The sequence below is a fragment of the Macrosteles quadrilineatus genome, unplaced genomic scaffold (genome assembly GCF_028750875.1).
Source record: "Macrosteles quadrilineatus isolate MER2022 unplaced genomic scaffold, UCM_ALF_1.0 Scaffold_4__1_contigs__length_99947679, whole genome shotgun sequence".
Taxonomy (NCBI): domain Eukaryota; kingdom Metazoa; phylum Arthropoda; class Insecta; order Hemiptera; family Cicadellidae; genus Macrosteles; species Macrosteles quadrilineatus.
The window spans coordinates 31,484,030-31,510,815 of record NW_026542597.1 but is presented as its reverse complement, the minus strand read 5'-3'; the positions used below and the strand labels follow the sequence as shown (position 1 = coordinate 31,510,815).

The 26,786-nt window shown below is 41.1% G+C and overlaps 1 protein-coding gene across 1 annotated transcript in view; it reads left to right on the top strand.

Moving 5' to 3' along the window:
* Positions 1 to 26,786, top strand: part of LOC128992353 (uncharacterized) — a 47,834-nt gene that overhangs the window by 12,506 nt on the left and 8,542 nt on the right. The window contains exons 2-5 of the mRNA XM_054415892.1: positions 495 to 726; positions 2,032 to 2,196; positions 24,809 to 25,011; positions 25,960 to 26,220. Coding sequence (XP_054271867.1) covers positions 532 to 726; positions 2,032 to 2,196; positions 24,809 to 25,011; positions 25,960 to 26,220 — 824 coding nt within the window. The 5' untranslated portion in view covers positions 495 to 531. The remainder of the gene's footprint in view (positions 1 to 494; positions 727 to 2,031; positions 2,197 to 24,808; positions 25,012 to 25,959; positions 26,221 to 26,786) is intronic.

Below are 26,786 nucleotides of genomic sequence, written 5' to 3'. Positions count from 1 at the left end.
TTTATAAGTTCAAAGACAAAACATTTCAGAATAGTGATCTACGAGTGATAAAATCGAAAAATATGTGAAAGAAATCGTTGTTAAGTTCATTCTTTGACTATTAATACAACAACTTCTGTATCCAATAGTCAATGGTTCATTCCATTCCTCCATAATATCAGGGCTAGTATAGTGTTACGAGTACGGTTTTATAATCCTGAGGAACGGGTTTGACTCCTCACCCATGGTACCTGTGTATAATAATACAGAGACCATTACAATGTGTAATGGTACTCTCCTATGTCGAAAAACTCTTTTCAATAAGAACTTTTTTAACTTTGTCTCGTGCCTTTTCGTTATTAACAGCTGCTGCAAACGTCTTATAGAGATGATCCGATTATCATCATCCTTCTCCCTTTCCTTATTACTCTTCTCCATTAACCTCCTCGTCCTCTTCTTCCCCTCCCTCCTTAGACTTCCAGTGACCCCAACATCTAACCCCCGGTGTTCCGCAGGTGTCGCCTCCATGGTTCCGCCCTGCTGACGGATGTGATGGGGCGACGTCGTCAGGACAAACCTCGCCTCATCCCGGAGCAAGACAAGAGGATTTGCGGGTTCGTATGTCTTTGCCAGCTGACCATCGTCCTCTCCTGTGTCTCCCTGGTGTACCTCACCGTGGCTGTCTACATGCCCAGTCACAAGGCGTTCAACAGCGGCATGCAGCCCGTGCCCGTCATGTGCCAAGCGGTGAGTTGGAGTAGGGAAATCCTGATAATTCAAAACAAACAGGCTGTCGGACCTATCTATATATTGATAGGCAAACACGTTTCTTGAAACCCTTTTTTCTTAGCTTGTGTGCATTGAAGGGGAAATCTACGCATACTTTTAGAAAGATTTTTTCCTGTAGATATGCAGAATCCCTTTATAAATTAAAATATGCTCAAAATAAGCACAAAAATTAATTTAAAGTTTAAAAAAATTAACATGGGCTTTAAGGGTCGCTATGGTAACGAAATAACAACAAAATATAAACAGAAAATCAAAAAAATTGAAGAAATTCAAATCACGTGTTACATTTACAGCGTGGGGTGAAAATAGAGAAGTCTGTATTACGTATTATTTTTTGGTCAAGTTTTCGACCACTGGACGACCTCTAGTACATGTTAACGTTCAATAAAACTATTACATGACTAGTAGGAGGACCGAGAGTAGCTCCTGTAATAAATCCGGGATAGGAGAACAAAATTAATATATCGATTGTTTTGAAAATGTTTTAACAAAAAAGTATAATTTAACATGTTTATCTTAGTTTTATTTTAGGCAAGCCTGGAAGCTTCCAGTCACATGTTTTATTTACAGTGAGGGGTAAAAATAGATAAGTCTGTACAATACATATTTTTGGTCGAGTTTTCGACCACTGGACAACCTCTAGTATCTACATAAATCATTATAGTAACTATGAGGATTGAGAGCGATAATAGCAACGCTTTTTATTTATTTTTGAATCCATGTTCAACACAAGACAAAAATAATAATAAAACCCTGAGAACTTTTACATTAAAAAACATTTGTTACGTCTTGTTTCTTAAACTGTAGGCTATTCATTCGCCTTTAACAAATTTTAGGATCCCTAAAATTGTAGAATAAATTATTTTTTTAATTGTATCCGAAAGGCGTCCGAATTGTATCCGAAAGGCGTCCAACTATCATCGAAAAACCTAATTTCAATCAATTCCTGAGTAAGATTTTTTTAAATTTATATTGCACCCTGGCAGCCTTGAGATCCCACAACCTTTATAGGGAACGATGTTTGAACATTTGGAACTGTAAACATTTATCTTTGATGACCCTGTGAGCATAGCTCGTAAGAGCAAAATTCTTCTTGGACATCTGGAACTGTTTCCAGCTGTCATTCACAGGTCTTTGGCTCTTAATTATTCTGGTTACAGGTACTGAGTAGGTTTCACAAAGCATCTAACTGAACTGTCTAAAAGCGAAAACAAATGTCTTTGAATATTTAATCAATGACCCGAGTTTGTTGTGTTGTTTAAGGTGAACACCAGCCTGGTGAACAACTGTGACTGGGCGAGTTGTGGTGAATGGTGCCTCACCAAGACATCAGGCTTCTGTCCACAGATCCATGTAACAACTAGACACAACGGCACCAAGATACAAGTCACTGGGTGTAGAGGATTAAAACAAGTCTCCTGTCCACCGGTAGGTCTAGTTTGTAGGTTATTCCACTTTATGGAAATAGAAGATTCAGAGTTTGTTGTATTTCAAATTGGCACATACTAGTTGTTTTACTCGTGCATCGCAGGGGGGTTTCTTTTTCTTTCCATGGAGATTGTAACTTCCAAAAGCCATACAACGGAATTCTGGACGTTCATGGGGCGTAGCCCGGTAAATTTAAGGACGTGAATAGGTGTTGGCAGAATTCATGAAATGTACATTTTTGTACAATTTCAGCTTACTCGATTCAGTTGCTTTACGATTACCTGGTACAAACACAAAGCCTTAGAAAATCTAAGTATCTATGTTCAGTTCTTTTAGGTTGGGAAATTTGTAATGCTCTCTATTCATTTAGTTTACAAACAAGTGTCCAGAGAGGTCCAAAAAGGTTTAGATTTTAACTAACTATTACATTTATGTAATGTCACATGTAATGTACATTTATGTCATGATCACAACGATGCAGCGATAAAATGGGCTATCACTATGTTTTGTCGAAATAACGGGTTACAGTTTGCGTGTGGTGAAATGTGCTTGTCTGTAAACTAACTGCAATTATCTACGAACATAACAGGTATGAAGAGTAAACAAAGCATAGTTTTCAACTTTAACCTTCTAGTGAGTGGCCGAGGCTAATGTATCGTCCTATCAGACATTAGACAGCTAGAGGTCTAGATTGTGCGTGTCCTAATGCATTAGTGGGTCCCTCAGCTCAGTGGCGTGACCTATTCTGGACATCTACCTTCCCTCCAATTCTTCCTCTTACACGTTTCCCTCCAAAACACTACCTCACTGGAAACTAGTTGAATTGTTTTTTGCTATCAATTTGGTTCAGAATGTTATTCCACATTTTATCATGAAAGAAATTTGATTATGAAAATTCCGGTAATCAGCATGTCGAACAACTAATATCACTTGTGAGGATAAATTTAAGCAAACATGAACAAATACTTATGCTACATTATGTCTAGTAACGAAACGTTTTTTAGCATTAAAAAGTAATTTATTTTCAAACAACCCCCAAATCTTATATTTTGGCTGATTAGCGTTGTATTTTTGGGATTTTTAGTTATTTATACTACTTTTCTATGCTTATATATCCTACCCTTATCCTACTAACATCATTCCTCACAACTTGTTCCTGCAGGATACTCTTGACAATTTTAAAATTCAATCCATATCATTTCAACTATACAGAAGAATCAAACTCAATAATATCCATACAAAAATTAAAACATTCTGTAGTTTACATCTAATATTTCTCGTAAATTCAAATCGCCCAGCCACTAAACCTATTTACCTTAGTAGTCTAAATAAGTATCTTTAAACAGCAGTCCACTAGGCATTTAATTTATGCAAAATTAAGTTATCTATATATATAATTCCGTAAGTCAAATTTTTGTAAAGAAATTGTGAGTGACTGGATGGCCGTAGAAGGATGGGAGGGGTCTGTTTTGTTTTTATTTTTAAATCATATGTTCAAGTTTATTTTAAATGATGTTGTTTTCTTTATATTTCTACACATTTTAAGGTTAAGGTTGTGTAAATATATACAACTAAAATAACCTATAAATGTTATTGGTTCTAAAATGGTGTATTTGCATTCCTTCGTAAGTAAATTTTTTTAGTGCAGTTAATATACAACGTAGAGTAATCATATTCGATCATACTTTTATAAAATCACCAGGGATTCAAGATGTTTTGGTATGTAGGCTGCTGGATATATATTCTTTTCATTATAAGTACTGTAATTAATATGAACGCCAGGGGAATACCACAAAGGCGGGGAACTGTTCATAGGAATGACAGTGCGCGTAGGAGAGCAAGAGTAGATAATGACGAACTTAATCAAGATATGTTACAACCCCTTTTTAGGAGACCCATGGTAGACGAGAGAAATGTAAAGATCCATGATGCAGGATTATTGGACCAAGAGTGCATTCAATGTAGTGCTCTTCATTTTAGAGAAGAACTAACGAATAATCATTTTATGACATGTTACCATAACGGACTTTTAACCTTCCTCAGTCAAAAACTAATGTAGAACTTAAAAGTTTGTTTGAAGAGAGCCCACAACTGTATAAATTCATTCGACAATGCAACAGTGCGATGGCTTTTGCTTATTTTTCAGCCAGTAAGAAAGATATTCCAGGAAAAGGACCATACTGTTTCAAAATTCAAGGACAGATTTATCGTTCAATCTCAGATTTGCTGCCTCAACATGATGAAGACAGTATGGCCAATTGTACATTATTGACACATCAACAGCAACAGAAATTCGTCAAAGGCGTCGAGAAAATAGTGACTTAAAACCTGAAATATTGTCAAAACTAGCTGAAATTCTATTAGAAAATCCATTTGCACAAATTTACAAAAGAGCTTCGGAAGAAATGGTTGTACAAGGTAACAGTGAATTAGAACTTAGGATAAATATGGATCGTCGTAGGTATAATAAGCCTACTGCAGATCAAATTGCAGGCGTTTTCAATTCATCTGAAGGCGAACCTCCAATGAATTTTTAAAATTCCAAACAGGGAAGCTTTTATTTATCTTCATTAACCACAAGACCAAAGCTACCTTAGTAAACCAGTATTTATTAACAAACAATGGTATGTTTGCTGCCTTTTCATGTTAAACCACTGGAGTGATTCAAATTATTTATTGAATACCCCCGCCGCAGCAAACCTGCCGTCTAAGCGAATTTCCATTTGGCTTAATTGATTTTCAATTGATCTATTTAAATAACATTAGGTTTAACGAGTACCTAGGTTTGCTGCTACAAGGAAACTAATAAAGTGTGTGTTTTAAGTAAAATAATTATTGCTTAGTAGAAAATGAATATATTTGCCAAGTTTGAACAAAAGATATCCATAAACAAGCAAACTACAACATTTTACAATATTCTCCATAAGAATAACATGGGAATTTTAAATTTACAATTTTTTTAGTTTTCTCCGTAACCAATAACCGTACAAAAACACTTTGATATACTGAATTGTTTGTTTTTTTAAGCTCTTTAAGAAGGTTTAGAGAAAAATTGGGAAATTTCGTGTTTTGAGGGTCAAAAGTGAGAAAACCCAATTTTTACCCCATAAAACTCCCCATAAAACCCTATTCCCATGGTCCGATCATGCTGGATCGCGAACTCATTCAAGTTTATCCCGCCTTACACCTTCAAACCAAATTTCATCAAAATCGGATAAAAATTACTCATGTTATCGTGTTCACGGACACATATACAGTGTGTAAATTAAGTATGGAAACAAATCTGTATTTTTAAAACCGAAATAGATAGAAATATTCTATTTGTGGCAATAATAGTTAACAAAGATTCCGCAATTTTTCACATGAAAAATATTTTTTTACCCCCCTAACAGGGTAGGTGGTAGGGGGTGACTTTTTTTTTCAAATAGCAACCCCTATTGATTGACCCCTCATTTTGAAGGGTTTGTCAAAAGAAACACAATGACGCAAATCCGAGGTGAATATCTCACTCCTAGCTAACATGGCGGATATTCCAAAATGGGTTTTTTTTACAAAAATTAAATTTTTCATTACCCACCATTTAGGCTAGGGGTGAAATATCTACATCGGGTTTGCGTCATTCTTTTTCTTTTAACAAACCCTTCAAAATGAGGGGTCACTCAATAGGGGTTGTTGTTGAAAAAAAATAAGTCACTCCCACCCCCTACCCTGTTAAAGGGGTTGAAAAAATATTGTTAATTAAAAAAATTGCGGAACCTATGTCAACAATCAATTCCACAAACAGAATATTTATATCTATTTCGGTTTTAAAAATACAGATTTCTTTCCATTATTTGTGAAATTGGTGCTTTTCACGTACAATAAATGAAATTTTGGAATATCCGCCATTTGGGCTAGGAGTGAGATATTCACCTCGGATTTGCGTCATTGTGTTTCTTTTGACAAACCCTTCAAAATGAGGGGTCACTCAATAGGGGTTGCTATTTGAAAAAAATAAGTCACCCCCTACCACCTACCCTGTTAGGGGGGTAAAAAAATATTTTTCATGTGAAAAATTGCGGAATCTTTGTTAACTATTATTGCCACAAATAGAATATTTCTATCTATTTCGGTTTTAAAAATACAGATTTGTTTCCATACTTAATTTACACACTGTATATATAAATCTATATATATACCTATATATATATATATATATACATATATAAAAATTTGAACGAATGGTGTTTTTGGCCTCTGGGGACATCAAAATGAAAAAGTAAATCGGTCCCGGGCCTAAGTCTTACCATGAGACCTACGGTAATAGCTACTTCCCTATAGGGAAATTCGCTAAAATGACATCAACAAAAGCAAACAAAGAAGAACAACAAACTGGTTTTTACACAAAAGATATAGTGTAGGGATGCCTATTCTGACACATAGATAATGTTATTCTGAGTTTGTTTAAATACCGGTATTGCAAAAAGTTGTTTTACATTTGAGCTTTTTAGGGACTTATGTCCCTACAAGCCACTAGTTGAATGTATTCCAACAGCGGATACAGCTTAATGAATCTACAATGCATCTAAATACAAGACACACCTTGCTAGGTAAAATTATCCAGTGGAGACCTACGGTTCATGAAACAGTTGCTGAAGTTGTTATTGTTTGAGACCACTCGACTCGATGTAGTGGTAAAACTGATACAGGGTTGTCGGGGGAGGTAAAGGTAAGGGGGGGGAGGTAAAGGTAAGGGGGGGGGTGGAAAGACGTAAGTATGGCTGCAATCCGAGAGTTATCGAGCCGCACTAAAGGTCAAACAACTCATTAAAAGTGTTTGTTCCATCTGGTCCATGACACACTTACACAGTTTACTTTCCAAATTTAAAGAAACATTGAATGGTAAAGAAAAATAAATACAAAATACTCCCTATAGCTATGTACAAATAAACTGGATAGTTTAAGCGATTAGGTTAATAAAATTAATTGCCTTTCCAAGAGTTCGCCAGCCCCCAGATTACTGTATACTTTAAATGTAATACAACGCATGCATATAGTAATCCTTGGTTGATGTAGTGTCGTTTTAGTTCTTGGAGTCAAGTTGAAGGGCAAGGAATTGAAGTGACAACTTTTGTGACCAGGCTTTTAAAATTTTAATTTTAAATTTATACCATTTCATAATCTAAAATATTGAGCAAACCAGAGGTATCCACATTTAAATTGACAGGATAAATCAACAACATACATAGGCTAATACATAATAAAATAAAATTTCACGAAAAATGTTCAAGTATTTTGTAGAGAAGTGAACGCTAACGCAATATGGCAGTTTCGACTGAACGTAAAACTTTAGACCCACTTATCAGAAATCAATAAATTATCAATCTCTTATACAAGAACTGTTTCAATACTGAAAATATAGTTTACTATAATAGCTTATACAAAAATATAAGTATTATTATTAAATTACTTTAGATACAACTTGTTAATCTAGGCTACTTTAAGCTTGCTGAAACAGTTAAGGTGGTTCCACTTTGCGCGCACGTACTGGGCTACAAATTACGCTTTTGAGTGTTTTGACATCGTTCTCGGAGCTTTGTAATTAGGTTTTATCAATTTTTAAGCGTCATTTTACGAAAATAATGTAGCGAGTAAACTGTTGCCTGCGCTAGAATTACATTTTTCATTTCTAATTTTGGATTTTCGAGATTCACTCCCCAATCCCCCCAAAAATATTACAGTATTACATTGTATATTTGACTTCAATAACCTCTTATCCAAATTGATACAGGCTGAAAATTAAAATATAATTAATAATAATATATTATTCAGTTTTTGATCAGTAGGCCTACTTTTCTTTTATAGCTTTATGTTCCACGGTTTGTAATTTTAATGTTTCTTCCATAAAGGTAAACATTTCAGTAGGCCTACAGATCCATTTTGTTCATTGTTACATCCTCCATATTTAATAGCAAGACAAAAGAGATTTATTTATAACGAGTTTATTTTTTTACAACTATTCAACATATTGTCAATTAGATCGTGGACAGAAGTCCCGGATTTCTTCGTGTGTTTCGGAACTGGTTTTTTTTGCTGTCCCCTTATTTGTTTGTTTCTGCTTATCCTTCTGTGACTCTTTAACATGATCCCTTTCCCTGATATTTTGTGTTTGATCTTTTCTTCGTGTGTCCGTTTCTAGTGGCTGTCCCTTTCTTTGCTTTTGACTTCTTTAATCATTCTTCCGTGACTTTTGAGCATGATCCCTTTGCCTGACATTTTGTAGTATTTATTCTTTCTTCGTGTGTTTTGGCCCGGGTTTTTCTGTCCCTTTCTTTTCTTTTGCGACTTCTTTGAGCATGTTTCTGCACTTTATGAGCATTATCCCTCACCCTGATGTTATTTCTTCTTTTTAATGCCATTTTGGGTTTCGACTTGTTTTTTTTACGTTCTTAAATTCTTTTCCCACATTCCTCGCTTGCTGCCATGATGCTCCTTTTGCCCGTTGTTATATTTTTACTTGAGATGTAATATGATTTTGGGAAGACTCAATATTTTTTATCTTAAATTAGTATTTTTTAATTCAGTTACCACTTATATTTTTCTCTCATAATGTTATAATAAATATACGAGATTCACTAATCGTATTTAAATGTGAAATATTTCTTTTGGCAGCCCCACGCCGTTACTTATAAATATATACATTTGTAATATCCACTCTAAACTAATGCTTCGCCGAACAGTGATTTTTGGTTTTTCATTATACTCTTTAAAACATACTTCAATTCTTAAACTGCATTTATGTGAAGGATATCCTGAGGAATCAAATTACATTTTTAATGCTCGTTATCTCAACCAATATCAATACACTGGTACTTACGTCCAGCTCCACCTATAGGCTCAGTATCGCTGCTGCTGAACGTAGCAGGTCAAAACCGCTGGACTAGGAGGTGGAAGAGGGGCTTGGGGGTCGGTGCAGGGGTCGGTGTAGGGGGGTCTCGGGGCGAAGACCTCTGAAGAACAGGATCCCCAGCGAGGCGGAGCAGTCGGCAGCAAGGAGGCACAAGAAAGGGTGGTCTCTGAAAATGTATTTTATTTTAATAAAGGCAACATTTTTTATCGATTCAATTACTAGATTTAACTGAGGGTGCTTGTAAGTAGTACAATAGTCCAATAAGTAGTATTGGAGTACCTTCAGTATCCAATAGTCAATGGTAGTACATAATTCAGCCAGTCACTAATAAAAATATTCATAAGATTCTCCAATTACCATGTGTTCTATGTACCATGTGTTTCTATTGTGAGTATAAAGAGACTATGAGTCCAGAATTGACCCATGAAAACTTTAAAAGTACTCAAGTGCAAGAAAAGATGGTTGAAGCTTTTAAATACTAAGTAACGGAAGATTCCGTTTCCTTTCTGAATATTACCATATTACACACCAAATCGAAACCAATCACAAGCAAGGATCATGGAACAACACAAACAACTGACCTATTTTTTGACATTTTGTTTAGGCTATTTTTTTTTATTAAGATCGTGAATTAATTGTTAACTTGAAGATAAAAAAGGTCATCAAGCTTATTAACTTACGACTTAGGTCAAGCAGACTTACCAATATGTCTACAACTCACACGACATAAAGTTTATGCAAACATACTATTTGCAAACATTCAAGCTAGTTAGGAAACCTTACCTTAAGTATTTGAACATAAAATATCTAACAACAACTCAGAAAACACTCCTATGTTTAAGGACAACACAAACCTAAATCAAGTACAATAAACAATTAGGTTATTACTTAAATCTAAGCAGCCAAACTTAACTTAAACTGTTATAAAATATTATAACTTATAATATTTACTTACCGGACGAAGTCAAGGATCATAGTTAAAGATGAAATCTAATGAAGAAATTTAGAAAACTTGAAATAAATTCAAATGCGAGCAGCTCTAAGAATCACACAAATAACTCTGAAATCGTTGCTATGGATTTTATAAAATATACTTTTATTGTTGAAACTTAAAGAATCAGGGAGAACTACCTCGGTATTATAAAAGTGACGTATACTACAGTTCAACCTAGCAACATAACATTTTAACAAATATTTTTGGTTATTTTTTAGTTTGATGGTGATTTGTGAAAGATTTTTTATTTTGGTCGTTCAAGGGGATAACTCTAACAATTCATTGAAAATTGATAAAATTTCTTCACAAGTGACCATGGTCTGGTCTTTTTGGACAGCATAGGCCCTAAGCATCTACACCTCCTATACTATATATGTATCTTTATAGTTAGGCAATGTAGTTAAAACGATAGGTAGTTTTAAGTGCTTCTTGGTAGTATGTTGTCTGTTTATAACTATGGTACCGCAGTCCCTCGATAAAAGAACTTGAGCAGGTGCTTGGCCGGGCCAACAAAAGATCATTTGAATAAGTCAATTATAGTGAACATTATTGAATGTAAGACAACCAAAGACACTGATATTAATTTGTTATGAGTGGGTGACAGCAAATAGTTTGAAATTATTAGCAGCCAAATATCTACTAGAAGGTTGGCAAGCCTTTTAATATATTATTAATGTGTTGGTAATTTGATATATTTTATATCTTATCAAGAGTACAAACTTAAATAAGAAAGGTGCATATTACCTTCATATAAAAGGAGAGTTATGAGGGTTTGTCCAGCCTTTTCACCATCACCTCTAACTTCCAGCAAGAGTGAATGCTTCCAGTCACTCATGCTTGGTTCCAGTGCAGTGAAGGGTCTCAGGGTGCGGACAAAGTAAGACAATTTTCGTTTAGACATTTGGGGCTCCGCCCCACTGGCTTCCAAATATTTAATGCGAGGTGTTTTTAAGTAAATATTGATTGGTTTAAATGACAATCTAGAAAGAAACGCATAATAATGTTTGTATTTTGTATCAACAAACATGCATATTTATTTCACAACTAGCTGTAACCCGCGGGCTTTGCCCCGTTTAACTTCTTCATTTTCAAGATTATCTCGTTCGCATGGCTCATTCACGTCCTGGTTGAAGTTTGTTCGCTACGCTCACTTGCCTTCAGGTTAGCTCGTTCGCTACGCTAACTCGCCTCCAGGTTGAAGTTCGTTCGCTACGCTCACTCACCTTTTGGTTGCAAATTAGCTGTTGTCATAAATGTAAAAGAAATAATAGTGCTGCACCCTGTTGGTAATCCTTGTAACTTTAATGCTATTGAACATCACAGAATATAACCAACTTGTTTAATTGAAACAGCTGTTAAGATTCAATAATTCCATTTCTCATAAGGTTAACATGGGAAACTCCAGAGCCACTGGGGCGGAGCCCGAAAGGATTTTTGAAATAAAAATATGCCTATATGTTAATCGGGAATGTGAGCTATCATCATGCCAAATTTCAGCCCAATCCGACCAGTATTTTTCACGTTCACTTGTCACAAACATACATCCATACATCCATACATCCATACATCTAAACTTTCTCATTTATAATATTAGTAGGATTCCACACAGCTGATTTGAACAAACAAATTAAATGTTAAACAACCATGTGGTAAATTATTTATTATGAGATTGTGTAATTGATTTTGAAAATAAGTGGACATTCTATAACCAATAAGTAGGATTCTATAAACATTGCTATATTAACCTAGGCTCTGCGTCCGAGTTTACAAATTCAAGCTTGTGAAATTATTTTATTGATTGATATTTGTGGAAATTGAGGTATAGTTACAGTGTTTATATTTTTTTTATTTTAGTAATTTTTTTGGTTTTAGCCTAAAGATATAGATTTTTTCAAACTAGTAGATAATTGACAACACATTTTTATAAATCTGAGATAGCGAATGTTTACAAACCAGCCACTTCGTTATTCAATTTCAATTTTTAAATTACTACAATAAATTTCAAGGCTTTTTACATAAGTAAAGTTCTGCAACCTTCCTTTTTTTCCTATTATTGACTTTTGATATTGCAAGTTGACTGCGAATTTATTGTAAAATTGTATGTATTTCTTACACTGTTTCATGCGGGGTTAAGTTTGGGTTCTCTGGTTTTGGTAACATGTTTATCCCAATTTGACTCAAATGTTAATCCCTTTCAGGCAGTTAAGCGCTAGAGTAGTTGTAAGTCTTGAGATACTAGCAAAGCCGATAGTGGATTATATTAAAATGGGGGGGGGGTGATGAGAGCGAAAGCTAAGAGAAGGGGTTGCAAGAGAAGAGGGTGGAAGACGTAAGTATGACAGCAATCTGAGCGTTATTGAGCTACTCCAAAGGTCAAACAAGTTATTAGAGAGTGTTCTATTTTTAGTCTGGTACATGGCCTACTTCTGCTGCTCTTGTTTAATCATTTACTCTGGTGAAATTGAAAAAATCAATAGTGACATGACTCTACACTTTTTTCATGGGTTTTCTTATTTACGTATTTATTTTTTTGTTATTAACTAAATGTAATCTTTATTCTTTTTCTCAGTTCGTTGAAGATACAAGGTTGTTAAAAGAAAATTCAATATTTATGATACGAAATCGAAATTGTATTACGATATAGTACGAAATTGTATAAATTTTAAAATAAAATATAACTACTACCTCTGTATTCCAGTTTTGATTGATGCTGTTCGGCGTACATTTTTGGAAGTTTTTAATGTGATATGATTCTTTTTTGCTTTGTCGATGTATTTAGTCACCAGTTGTCAACAAAAAAGTTGAATTTTGTCCCTAGAACTAGTTTTACACAGCTGATTTCTCAAGATTTTACATTGTTCACTTTTTCCAATTTTGTTTGGTTTATATAGTTATCATCCGGATAGAGCAAAAAATGTGTGCAAAGTTATACTTTAACTTTGCTCCCTACTTTTCCTCACTCGAATGAAAACTAAAAAATGTCGGCTTTATTTTACTTGAATACAGTAACAATCAACATAAAACGAGCCGTTCCGAGATTAAATTATTTCTTGCAGAAAACCTATCTTGTAAAAACACAAAATAAACGTTTTGGTTGAAAATGATGAAATTTATTTTCAATTCATTAAGATCATTTACAACATGTAAATAGAGAGTATTTTTCATTTGCCGAATCGTATGGTTAGCAATTACATTGTTTATCTCGTCGCTTTAAAAGCTAATGCAGCTCAGACACAAAACATCTCAACATTTATTGACCACGTAATATTTCTTTTAGTTGTCACATACCAGAAAACCGTAGACAAACTATAATGGGAAATTCGTGATCCTCGTGGCTTTTCAAACTCGATCAAACGTTCGCCCTCGGCAAGCCTATCGATTGACGCACGAATGGTTCTCTCTCGTTTAAAAAGTACCATTTTGCTCACTAGTTACACAAGTAGCTTAACTTTCATCACAACATAATACAATAAATGGTCATCTAAACAGTCACAAGAAAATTACATAAAAAATGTATAAAGCTGACTTTCACTTTTCTTGTAAGTAATCTGTAAACTTTACTCGTAACTGTATCAGAGGACCCACAGCAGAGATCGTTACTAGAGTCGTTACAGTAACAAGTAACAAGAAACACAGCAATTTGGCTCTTATCAACTACATCAGGTCCGCACGCGTAGCCCTTGTTTATCTGGCAAATTACGGATTAATTTTGATGATTTATTAATGTGTTACACTCATTTTGTTGGCAACTTTTAATACAAGAGCGTAAGCAATTTTACATTGTTGAAACTAAGTTTGTTTTGTCTCGTAGAAGATTTTGTCAATTAGAGTAACATTTCTCCGGAATTCCTTGATCGTTAAAATTGAGGTCCTTTTGGTGAATTAAACTATTTTATTCGTCTCTTGTAGCCAATGCTATTCCGTATACTGCATGGGATTAAACTCCAGCCAGTAACTAATCTGCCTAAACCAAAGTGTAGATTCCACTTTGATCTCTGAACTTAATTCAATTTGTAACAAGGATGCTTATAAATTTAAATTATCAAACTACTCCGAGGTATTTTCACATTAATATTGTGGTAAGTTTTTTTTTAATATTTTTCTGTACATTTCATTGTTACAGTAAACAGGTTTTGAAAATATTAACAATTCGTGTTTTCAGTTCCTATAACTTTTATCTTATACACTTCTTGAAATTATGTTTTGATAACTGATAAATATAGCTGGTTATCTCAGTGGTTATAGAGCTTCTCTAGTAATCTTAAGGTCGCTGATTCGATCCTGAGAAAAGTGTGTGGTTTTTTGACAGCTCGAAACTGGACCCAGCTGTCTTTGATCATTGGGCTTTTAATAAACGGTCCTGACTAATGAAACAGCTGGTCTTAGTCAGTAACAAAGCTCCACAAGGCATCACACTCACTAGTGTCTCAGGAGGCTGGTCAAAACCCGATGAGAACCTCTTCTGCGAAAGAGTGGGGGATTGTGGGAGAGCCCCTCAGGTCGATTTAGGAAAAATGTTAAAATTAAACTGTCGTAACCTAACCTAACCAACTAAACCTGCTGATAATATAAAAAAATATAAGATAAAAATTGAAAGAAGGTTTAGTGATCGAAAAAATAGTTCTGTTCATAAAATAAAACTATAAATGCCTCAAATTCTAACAAAAGATGCACAGTTAAGAAGTAATCGCATTCTAAGCAAAATCTTTGACAAAAAGGTAGTGTCACCGGTGGGATTCGATCTGGTTACCTCATGTACATCAGCCGAGTACTCTGTCCACTACACCACGAATACCAATGGATGCACTCTGTATTGTTGCGGTAATGGTGTTCCCTCAAGAGAAGAGAGTGACGTCACGCCCCCCACTCCTTCGCAAAAGAGGTTCTCATCGGTTTCTGACCATTACCCCGAGACGGTTGTATTACACTACATTCTATACTCATCCTTCACTCATATTTGGGTTGGAATATGCACATATGTGGGCGTCCCCATCTCAAATGATTTTAATAATAATAACATTAATAATAAATAACAGTTTACAGGCTGTTTTTAATAAGCTAAGATACTCTTCCCTTATATATTTAGCTCAATTTTAAAATTGTTAACATATTTTTAGTTATTTCTGATTTTTTTTATTAATTTTAAGTGTCTTGTGTATGTTTATTCACCCTTAAAAGCTTGGAGAGTATATTTTGCTATTAGAATTTTGCCATTGGGCAGTTTTATAATCACGTAAAATGAATGTTGCGTAGAGAGAGGGCGGTCGAAGTCTATTTTGGAAGGGAGGTTTCAGCTATCGAGGCCAAGCATCGGTAAATAATGGTATTGAGGGGAGATATAGCTTCTTCCAATTAGACTTTGGGTATCTCCGCCTACTAAAAACAGAATACTTAAGTAATTGACCATTGACCTTAACCATTGAGTAGTGTACACTAAAGCCTGTTATACTGTAATACTAAATGTAAGCAATCTGTGTAATACTGTTGTATGAATAGTCAAAGCCCTGCGACTATTATTCCAACCCAACGACCTATTCTTGTTTTATTATCTATCTATATATTAATAGGCAAGCATGTTTCTTTAAAACCTTTTTTCTCAGCTCGTGTGCATCGTGGGGTAAATCTACGCATACCGTTAGAAAGCTATTTTCCTGTAGGTGTGCAGAATCCCTTTATAAATTTAAATAGGCTCAAAGATAAGCAGAAAAAATGAGTTTAAAAATTTGAAAAAATTAACATGTATGTTATGCGTTGCCATGCTGGTGACGAAATAACAACGAAATATAAACAGAAAATCAAAACAAATGGAAGAAACTTCAATCACATGTTTTATTTACAGTGTGGGGTGAAAATAGAGAAGTGAGTAAGTTTACATTACATATTTTTGGTCGAGTTTCGACCACTGGACGACCTCTCGTATTATTAAAATAGGCTAGTGTAAAATTGACTTCCTTAGCTTTACACAAACCCATTAGTTCTAAACAACTTAGGCTGTTTCATTCACAGTTACTAGTAGTAGATTAATATTTATGACACTTTCCTACTTTTCTAACATCATTTTAGTCAAACTATAATCTTCATAGATTTATTGGTTTTCTATAAACATAGTAAGGTGATTATTTGTTTCAGTGCTATTATCTATGGCACATTAAAATTGTTTTTATTAATGATAGAATAGCAAAGATGACTTGGTATGCCACGTCTGAGTTTACCGTTATCGGGTTTTCTATCGTCCATCGTCCTTTCCTCAATTTTTTCTTCATATATTCCCCTTCCTTTCCTTCTTCACTTTAGACTCTCATCTTTACATTGGACTTTTCCTTGTTTTTTTTTCTTCAAAAAAAAATGTCTTCCCTCGCTTCCTCCTTTACACTTTCTCTCCTTCCTCAGTCTGTATCATACCCGTGTTACATGTTAACTCCGGTGTTCTGCCCAATTACAACTGTAACGAAGACAAGGTGTGTGCCTCGCTGACTGGTGTGTTCAACTGCTCGCTGGGACACTGCGCCAACATGTCCTCAGTCTGTATCATCCCCGTGTTACATGTTAACTCCGGTGTTCTGCCCAAGTACAACTGTAACGAAGACAAGGTGTGTGCCTCGCTGACTGGTGTGCTCAACTGCTCGCTGGGACACTGCGCCAACCTGTCCCCAGCTTGTATCATGCCCGTGTTACAGGTCAACTCCGGTGTTCTGCCCAAGTACAACTGTAACGAAGACAAGGTGTGTGCCTCGCTGACTGGTGTGTTCAACTGCTCGCTGGGCCACTGCGCCAACATGTCCTCAGCCTGTATCATCCCCGTGTTACAGGTCAACTCCGGTGTTCTGCCCAAGTACAACTGTAACGAAGACAAGGTGTGTGCCTCGCTGACTGGTGTGCTCAACTGCTCGCTGGGACACTGCGCCAACCTGTCCTCAGCCTGTATCATGCCCGTGTTACAGTTCAACTCCGGTGTTCTGCCCAAGTACAACTGTAACGAAGACAAGGTGTGTGCCTCGCTGACTGGTGTGCTCAACTGCTCGCTGGGCCACTGCGCCAACCTGTCCTCAGCCTGTATCATACCCGTGTTACAGGTCAACTCCGGTGTTCTGCCCAAGTACAACTGTAACGAAGACAAGGTGTGTGCCTCGCTGACTGGTGTGCTCAACTGCTCGCTGGGCCACTGCGCCAACATGTCCTCAGTCTGTATCATACCCGTGTTACATGTTAACTCCGGTGTTCTGCCCAATTACAACTGTAACGAAGACAAGGTGTGTGCCTCGCTGACTGGTGTGTTCAACTGCTCGCTGGGACACTGCGCCAACATGTCCTCAGTCTGTATCATCCCCGTGTTACATGTTAACTCCGGTGTTCTGCCCAAGTACAACTGTAACGAAGACAAGGTGTGTGCCTCGCTGACTGGTGTGTTCAACTGCTCGCTGGGACACTGCGCCAACATGTCCTCAGCCTGTATCATGCCCGTGTTACAGGCCAACTCCGGTGTTCTCCCCAAGTACAACTGTAACGAAGACAAGGTGTGTGCCTCGCTGACTGGTGTGTTCAACTGCTCGCTGGGACACTGCGCCAACATGTCCTCAGCCTGTATCATCCCCGTGTTACAGGTCAACTCCGGTGTTCTGCCCAAGTACAACTGTAACGAAGACAAGGTGTGTGCCTCGCTGACTGGTATGTTCAACTGCTCGCTGGGACACTGCGCCAACATGTCCTCAGCCTGTATCATCCCCGTGTTACAGGTCAACTCCGGTGTTCTGCCCAAGTACAACTGTAACGAAGACAAGGTGTGTGCCTCGCTGACTGGTATGTTCAACTGCTCGCTGGGCCACTGCGCCAACATGTCCTCAGCCTGTATCATCCCCGTGTTACAGGTCAACTCCGGTGTTCTGCCCAAGTACAACTGTAACGAAGACAAGGTGTGTGCCTCGCTGACTGGTATGTTCAACTGCTCGCTGGGACACTGCGCCAACATGTCCTCAGCCTGTATCATGCCCGTGTTACAGGTCAACTCCGGTGTTCTGCCCAAGTACAACTGTAACAAAGACAAGGTGTGTGCCTCGCTGACTGGTGTGTTCAACTGCTCGCTGGGACACTGCGCCAACATGTCCTCAGCCTGTATCATCCCCGTGTTACAGGTCAACTCCGGTGTTCTGCCCAAGTACAACTGTAACGAAGACAAGGTGTGTGCCTCGCTGACTGGTGTGTTCAACTGCTCGCTGGGACACTGCGCCAACATGTCCTCAGCCTGTATCATGCCCGTGTTACAGGTCAACTCCGGTGTTCTGCCCAAGTACAACTGTAACGAAGACAAGGTGTGTGCCTCGCTGACTGGTATGTTCAACTGCTCGCTGGGACACTGCGCCAACATGTCCTCAGCCTGTATCATGCCCGTGTTACAGGTCAACTCCGGTGTTCTGCCCAAGTACAACTGTAACGAAGACAAGGTGTGTGCCTCGCTGACTGGTGTGTTCAACTGCTCGCTGGGACACTGCGCCAACATGTCCTCAGCCTGTATCATCCCCGTGTTACAGGTCAACTCCGGTGTTCTGCCCAAGTACAACTGTAACGAAGACAAGGTGTGTGCCTCGCTGACTGGTGTGCTCAAATGCTCGCTGGGACACTGCGCCAACCTGTCCTCAGCCTGTATCATGCCCGTGTTACAAGTCAACTCCGGTGTTCTGCCCAAGTACAACTGTAACGAAGACAAGGTGTGTGCCTCGCTGACTGGTGTGCTCAACTGCTCGCTGGGCCACTGCGCCAACCTGTCCTCAGCCTGTATCATGCCCGTGTTACAGGTCAACTCCGGTGTTCTGCCCAAGTACAACTGTAACGAAGACAAGGTGTGTGCCTCGCTGACTGGTGTGCTCAACTGCTCGCTGGGCCACTGCGCCAACATGTCCTCAGTCTGTATCATACCCGTGTTACATGTTAACTCCGGTGTTCTGCCCAATTACAACTGTAACGAAGACAAGGTGTGTGCCTCGCTGACTGGTGTGTTCAACTGCTCGCTGGGACACTGCGCCAACATGTCCTCAGTCTGTATCATCCCCGTGTTACATGTTAACTCCGGTGTTCTGCCCAAGTACAACTGTAACGAAGACAAGGTGTGTGCCTCGCTGACTGGTGTGCTCAACTGCTCGCTGGGACACTGCGCCAACCTGTCCCCAGCTTGTATCATGCCCGTGTTACAGGTCAACTCCGGTGTTCTGCCCAAGTACAACTGTAACGAAGACAAGGTGTGTGCCTCGCTGACTGGTGTGTTCAACTGCTCGCTGGGCCACTGCGCCAACATGTCCTCAGCCTGTATCATCCCCGTGTTACAGGTCAACTCCGGTGTTCTGCCCAAGTACAACTGTAACGAAGACAAGGTGTGTGCCTCGCTGACTGGTGTGCTCAACTGCTCGCTGGGACACTGCGCCAACCTGTCCTCAGCCTGTATCATGCCCGTGTTACAGGTCAACTCCGGTGTTCTGCCCAAGTACAACTGTAACGAAGACAAGGTGTGTGCCTCGCTGACTGGTGTGCTCAACTGCTCGCTGGGCCACTGCGCCAACCTGTCCTCAGCCTGTATCATGCCCGTGTTACAGGTCAACTCCGGTGTTCTGCCCAAGTACAACTGTAACGAAGACAAGGTGTGTGCCTCGCTGACTGGTGTGCTCAACTGCTCGCTTGGCCCCTGCGCCAACATGTCCTCAGTCTGTATCATACCCGTGTTACATGTTAACTCCGGTGTTCTGCCCAATTACAACTGTAACGAAGACAAGGTGTGTGCCTCGCTGACTGGTGTGTTCAACTGCTCGCTGGGACACTGCGCCAACATGTCCTCAGTCTGTATCATCCCCGTGTTACATGTTAACTCCGGTGTTCTGCCCAAGTACAACTGTAACGAAGACAAGGTGTGTGCCTCGCTGACTGGTGTGTTCAACTGCTCGCTGGGACACTGCGCCAACATGTCCTCAGCCTGTATCATGCCCGTGTTACAGGTCAACTCCGGTGTTCTCCCCAAGTACAACTGTAACGAAGACAAGGTGTGTGCCTCGCTGACTGGTGTGTTCAACTGCTCGCTGGGACACTGCGCCAACATGTCCTCAGCCTGTATCATCCCCGTGTTACAGGTCAACTCCGGTGTTCTGCCCAAGTACAACTGTAACGAAGACAAGGTGTGTGCCTCGCTGACTGGTATGTTCAACTGCTCGCTGGGACACTGCGCCAACATGTCCTCAGCCTGTATCATCCCCGTGTTACAGGTCAACTCCGGTGTTCTGCCCAAGTACAACTGTAACGAAGACAAGGTGTGTGCCTCGCTGACTGGTATGTTCAACTGCTCGCTGGGCCACTGCGCCAACATGTCCTCAGCCTGTATCATCCCCGTGTTACAGGTCAACTCCGGTGTTCTGCCCAAGTACAACTGTAACGAAGACAAGGTGTGTGCCTCGCTGACTGGTATGTTCAACTGCTCGCTGGGACACTGCGCCAACATGTCCTCAGCCTGTATCATGCCCGTGTTACAGGTCAACTCCGGTGTTCTGCCCAAGTACAACTGTAACGAAGACAAGGTGTGTGCCTCGCTGACTGGTATGTTCAACTGCTCGCTGGGACACTGCGCCAACATGTCCTCAGCCTGTATCATCCCCGTGTTACAGGTCAACTCCGGTGTTCTGCCCAAGTACAACTGTAACGAAGACAAGGTGTGTGCCTCGCTGACTGGTGTGTTCAACTGCTCGCTGGGACACTGCGACAACATGTCCTCAGCCTGTATCATGCCCGTGTTACAGGTCAACTCCGGTGTTCTGCCCAAGTACAACTGTAACGAAGACAAGGTGTGTGTCTCGCTGACTGGTATGTTCAACTGCTCGCTGGGACACTGCGCCAACATGTCCTCAGCCTGTATCATGCCCGTGTTACAGGTCAACTCCGGTGTTCTGCCCAAGTACAACTGTAACGAAGACAAGGTGTGTGCCTCGCTGACTGGTGTGTTCAACTGCTCGCTGGGACACTGCGCCAACATGTCCTCAGCCTGTATCATCCCCGTGTTACAGGTCAACTCCGGTGTTCTGCCCAAGTACAACTGTAACGAAGACAAGGTGTGTGCCTCGCTGACTGGTGTGTTCAACTGCTCGCTGGGACACTGCGCCAACATGTCCTCAGTCTGTATCATCCCCGTGTTACATGTTAACTCCGGTGTTCTGCCCAAGTACAACTGTAACGAAGACAAGGTGTGTGCCTCGCTGACTGTTGTGTTCAACTGCTCGCTGGGACACTGCGCCAACATGTCCTCAGCCTGTATCATGCCCGTGTTACAGGTCAACTCCGGTGTTCTCCCCAAGTACAACTGTAACGAAGACAAGGTGTGTGCCTCGCTGACTGGTGTGTTCAACTGCTCGCTGGGACACTGCGCCAACATGTCCTCAGCCTGTATCATCCCCGTGTTACAGGTCAACTCCGGTTTTCTGCCCAAGTACAACTGTAACGAAGACAAGGTGTGTGCCTCGCTGACTGGTATGTTCAACTGCTCGCTGGGACACTGCGCCAACATGTCTTTAGCCTGTATCATGCCCGTGTTACAGGTCAACTCCGGTGTTCTGCCCAAGTACAACTGTAACGAAGACAAGGTGTGTGCCTCGCTGACTGGTGTGTTCAACTGCTCGCTGGGACACTGCGCCAACATGTCCTCAGCCTGTATCATCCCCGTGTTACAGGTCAACTCCGGTGTTCTGCCCAAATACAACTGTAACGAAGACAAGGTGTGTGCCTCGCTGACTGGTGTGTTCAACTGCTCGCTGGGACACTGCGCCAACATGTCCACAGCCTGTATCATCCCCGTGTTACAGGTCAACTCCGGTGTTCTCCCCAAGTACAACTGTAACGAAGACAAGGTGTGTGCCTCGCTGACTGGTGTGTTCAACTGCTCGCTGGGACACTGCGCCAACATGTCCTCAGTCTGTATCATCCCCGTGTTACATGTTAACTCCGGTGTTCTGCCCAAGTACAACTGTAACGAAGACAAGGTGTGTGCCTCGCTGACTGGTGTGCTCAACTGCTCGCTGGGACACTGCGCCAACCTGTCCCCAGCTTGTATCATGCCCGTGTTACAGGTCAACTCCGGTGTTCTGCCCAAGTACAACTGTAACGAAGACAAGGTGTGTGCCTCGCTGACTGGTGTGTTCAACTGCTCGCTGGGCCACTGCGCCAACATGTCCTTAGCCTGTATCATCCCCGTGTTACAGGTCAACTCCGGTGTTCTGCCCAAGTACAACTGTAACGAAGACAAGGTGTGTGCCTCGCTGACTGGTGTGCTCAACTGCTCGCTGGGACACTGCGCCAACCTGTCCTCAGCCTGTATCATGCCCGTGTTACAGGTCAACTCCGGTGTTCTGCCCAAGTACAACTGTAACGAAGACAAGGTGTGTGCCTCGCTGACTGGTGTGCTCAACTGCTCGCTGGGCCACTGCGCCAACCTGTCCTCAGCCTGTATCATGCCCGTGTTACAGGTCAACTCCGGTGTTCTGCCCAAGTACAACTGTAACGAAGACAAGGTGTGTGCCTCGCTGACTGGTGTGCTCAACTGCTCGCTTGGCCCCTGCGCCAACATGTCCTCAGTCTGTATCATACCCGTGTTACATGTTAACTCCGGTGTTCTGCCCAATTACAACTGTAACGAAGACAAGGTGTGTGCCTCGCTGACTGGTGTGTTCAACTGCTCGCTGGGACACTGCGCCAACATGTCCTCAGTCTGTATCATCCCCGTGTTACATGTTAACTCCGGTGTTCTGCCCAAGTACAACTGTAACGAAGACAAGGTGTGTGCCTCGCTGACTGGTGTGTTCAACTGCTCGCTGGGACACTGCGCCAACATGTCCTCAGCCTGTATCATGCCCGTGTTACAGGTCAACTCCGGTGTTCTCCCCAAGTACAACTGTAACGAAGACAAGGTGTGTGCCTCGCTGACTGGTGTGTTCAACTGCTCGCTGGGACACTGCGCCAACATGTCCTCAGCCTGTATCATCCCCGTGTTACAGGTCAACTCCGGTGTTCTGCCCAAGTACAACTGTAACGAAGACAAGGTGTGTGCCTCGCTGACTGGTATGTTCAACTGCTCGCTAGGACACTGCGCCAACATGTCCTCAGCCTGTATCATCCCCGTGTTACAGGTCAACTCCGGTGTTCTGCCCAAGTACAACTGTAACGAAGACAAGGTGTGTGCCTCGCTGACTGGTATGTTCAACTGCTCGCTGGGCCACTGCGCCAACATGTCCTCAGCCTGTATCATCCCCGTGTTACAGGTCAACTCCGGTGTTCTGCCCAAGTACAACTGTAACGAAGACAAGGTGTGTGCCTCGCTGACTGGTATGTTCAACTGCTCGCTGGGACACTGCGCCAACATGTCCTCAGCCTGTATCATGCCCGTGTTACAGGTCAACTCCGGTGTTCTGCCCAAGTACAACTGTAACGAAGACAAGGTGTGTGCCTCGCTGACTGGTGTGTTCAACTGCTCGCTGGGACACTGCGCCAACATGTCCTCAGCCTGTATCATCCCCGTGTTACAGGTCAACTCCGGTGTTCTGCCCAAGTACAACTGTAACGAAGACAAGGTGTGTGCCTCGCTGACTGGTGTGTTCAACTGCTCGCTGGGACACTGCGCCAACATGTCCTCAGCCTGTATCATGCCCGTGTTACAGGTCAACTCCGGTGTTCTGCCCAAGTACAACTGTAACGAAGACAAGGTGTGTGTCTCGCTGACTGGTATGTTCAACTGCTCGCTGGGACACTGCGCCAACATGTCCTCAGCCTGTATCATGCCCGTGTTACAGGTCAACTCCGGTGTTCTGCTCAAGTACAACTGTAACGAAGACAAGGTGTGTGCCTCGCTGACTGGTGTGTTCAACTGCTCGCTGGGACACTGCGCCAACATGTCCTCAGCCTGTATCATCCCCGTGTTACAGGTCAACTCCGGTGTTCTGCCCAAGTACAACTGTAACGAAGACAAGGTGTGTGCCTCGCTGACTGGTGTGTTCAACTGCTCGCTGGGACACTGCGCCAACATGTCCTCAGTCTGTATCATCCCCGTGTTACATGTTAACTCCGGTGTTCTGCCCAAGTACAACTGTAACGAAGACAAGGTGTGTGCCTCGCTGACTGGTGTGTTCAACTGCTCGCTGGGACACTGCGCCAACATGTCCTCAGCCTGTATCATGCCCGTGTTACAGGTCAACTCCGGTGTTCTCCCCAAGTACAACTGTAACGAAGACAAGGTGTGTGCCTCGCTGACTGGTGTGTTCAACTGCTCGCTGGGACACTGCGCCAACATGTCCTCAGCCTGTATCATCCCCGTGTTACAGGTCAACTCCGGTGTTCTGCCCAAGTACAACTGTAACGAAGACAAGGTGTGTGCATCGCTGACTGGTATGTTCAACTGCTCGCTGGGACACTGCGCCAACATGTCTTTAGCCTGTATCATGCCCGTGTTACAGGTCAACTCCGGTGTTCTGCCCAAGTACAACTGTAACGAAGACAAGGTGTGTGCCTCGCTGACTGGTGTGTTCAACTGCTCGCTGGGACACTGCGCCAACATGTCCTCAGCCTGTATCATCCCCGTGTTACAGGTCAACTCCGGTGTTCTGCCCAAGTACAACTGTAACGAAGACAAGGTGTGTGCCTCGCTGACTGGTGTGTTCAACTGCTCGCTGGGACACTGCGCCAACATGTCCACAGCCTGTATCATCCCCGTGTTACAGGTCAACTCCGGTGTTCTCCCCAAGTACAACTGTAACGAAGACAAGGTGTGTGCCTCGCTGACTGGTGTGTTCAACTGCTCGCTGGGACACTGCGCCAACATGAGTCTGCTGTTCCAATGTCACTACAAGGCAGATGGCATCGTCGTCGACAGCGACAGAGACAATCTCAAGTTAAACGGTTTCTTCGAGTGTCATAAATCCAGGTATAAGCTTCCCAAGTAATAGATCATCAGTAGGTTTAATCCTTGTACCTACTCTTAGTTTTGTTATATTTGTTTATTCTTTAAAATTGGAGGGATTAGTATCTCTTGTATTAGCCTGTATATTTTGCAGTATCTTCTGAATTATCTGTTGGTACACGTTAAGGCATATAATCACTTGTTTTTTTAAACTTGAAACAGACCTCATATAGCTAACGCCAAAGAAAATGCTACTATAGGTCGGCCGCTTAGAAAACGACCTTCTCCAGCATTGGTTTAGCATTAGCGCTCAGGTCGTTTTCTAAGCGGCCGAACTATATCGTGATCTTCTGGGTGGTATAACTATGACATAGCACCTCATAGTGTGCCGACGTGTTGACGTCTTTGCAGATGATCGTCTTCAGAGCAGTAACGAAGCACATTTTATTAAAACTACAAGAAATGGCTCTGAAGATGACAATCTGTAACGGCGGCGTGGCAAATCAGCACACAATGTTAGTGTGGGGATACTATTTATTTAACCTAAAATATCACGAGAACTATGCTAGGTAAACAAATACCTCAATAAATGAAGAGCTCAGTTCATACCAGAAAAAGTTCTTTAGGTTTGTTGGAAATTATCCAAGGTAAATGTTCAACGGATCTTTAAGCTATTATTTTTTTGATCAATGATCATTCTCTCATGCATGGTTTCCACAATCATCCTGACGTTTAGTAAACCAATCGCGCTATTAACGAATATTTTGATGAGTTTGAAATATCGTGCATTTGGCTAAGTCGCTTAGTGTGTTCTACGAAGCCCCGTAACCTCTCACATAATCCAGAATTTAACCTTTAACCTCAATGCATAACCATTATATTACAGTTAAAAAATAAATAGCCTAGTCTCAATCTAATACTTCAGACAAACTCACATCTCTAGACTCATCTAAATAGCAATTCTTCTGCCAGGTGTACAAAAATCAAGAACATGCGCAACTTCTACTGCGAGCGCTACTGCAACAACATCCCGACGGGGAGCAACAACGTGATCATCCAGTACGACAACAACGTGTACACTGGCCGCTGCGGGAAGGTGGTGGCCTACGACGAGGCTAGGGGTGGTGACCGAGGGGGTACCGAGGTCTGGGCGGCCTCAGAGCAGCGGCCTCACGAGGTTCTCCTAGCGTCCTGCCACACCGTACACCCTGGCAAGGATAGCGACTGGCTCAAGTATGACTCCATCTCTTTATCTGAATTGTTCTCTATTTAGAGTGGTTTTGTTTGGTGAGGGGTAGAACATTTCATTTTCAGTGTAGAAGTAGGTAGTAGTTTTAAACTATAAAAGCTATTGTTGACAGATTTGACTTTGTTTCAAAAACCTAAAACCTACTGATACCATAACTGGTCTTTATAACGATCTAAAGCCAGTGAAGTACCTCTAAGGTACAAGTCACATGGTAAGCCACTAGTGAATGTATGAGGTAGAATAGTGTAGGTGGTGGTCTCGAACAGGAGTGTCTGACGTCAGCTAAAGTCTTTACCACTGAACTAACAGCCCTGTTTTTAACCGAAACTCATGCAACACTAAAGCTTAACAGATAGGGGACTAAATAAACGAATAATTAAATGTGTTTCTAAAACATTCCTAAAGTGGAACATAACTTACAAATTATGCACATTCCGTATCTCTTAATTGTGGTCCTATTAGTGATCAACAGACGAAACGCTGTCAGTAAGTCTTTTGAGTGGTGTAATACGTGTAGGACACATGAGGACTAATTTCTTCGAATGTTTAA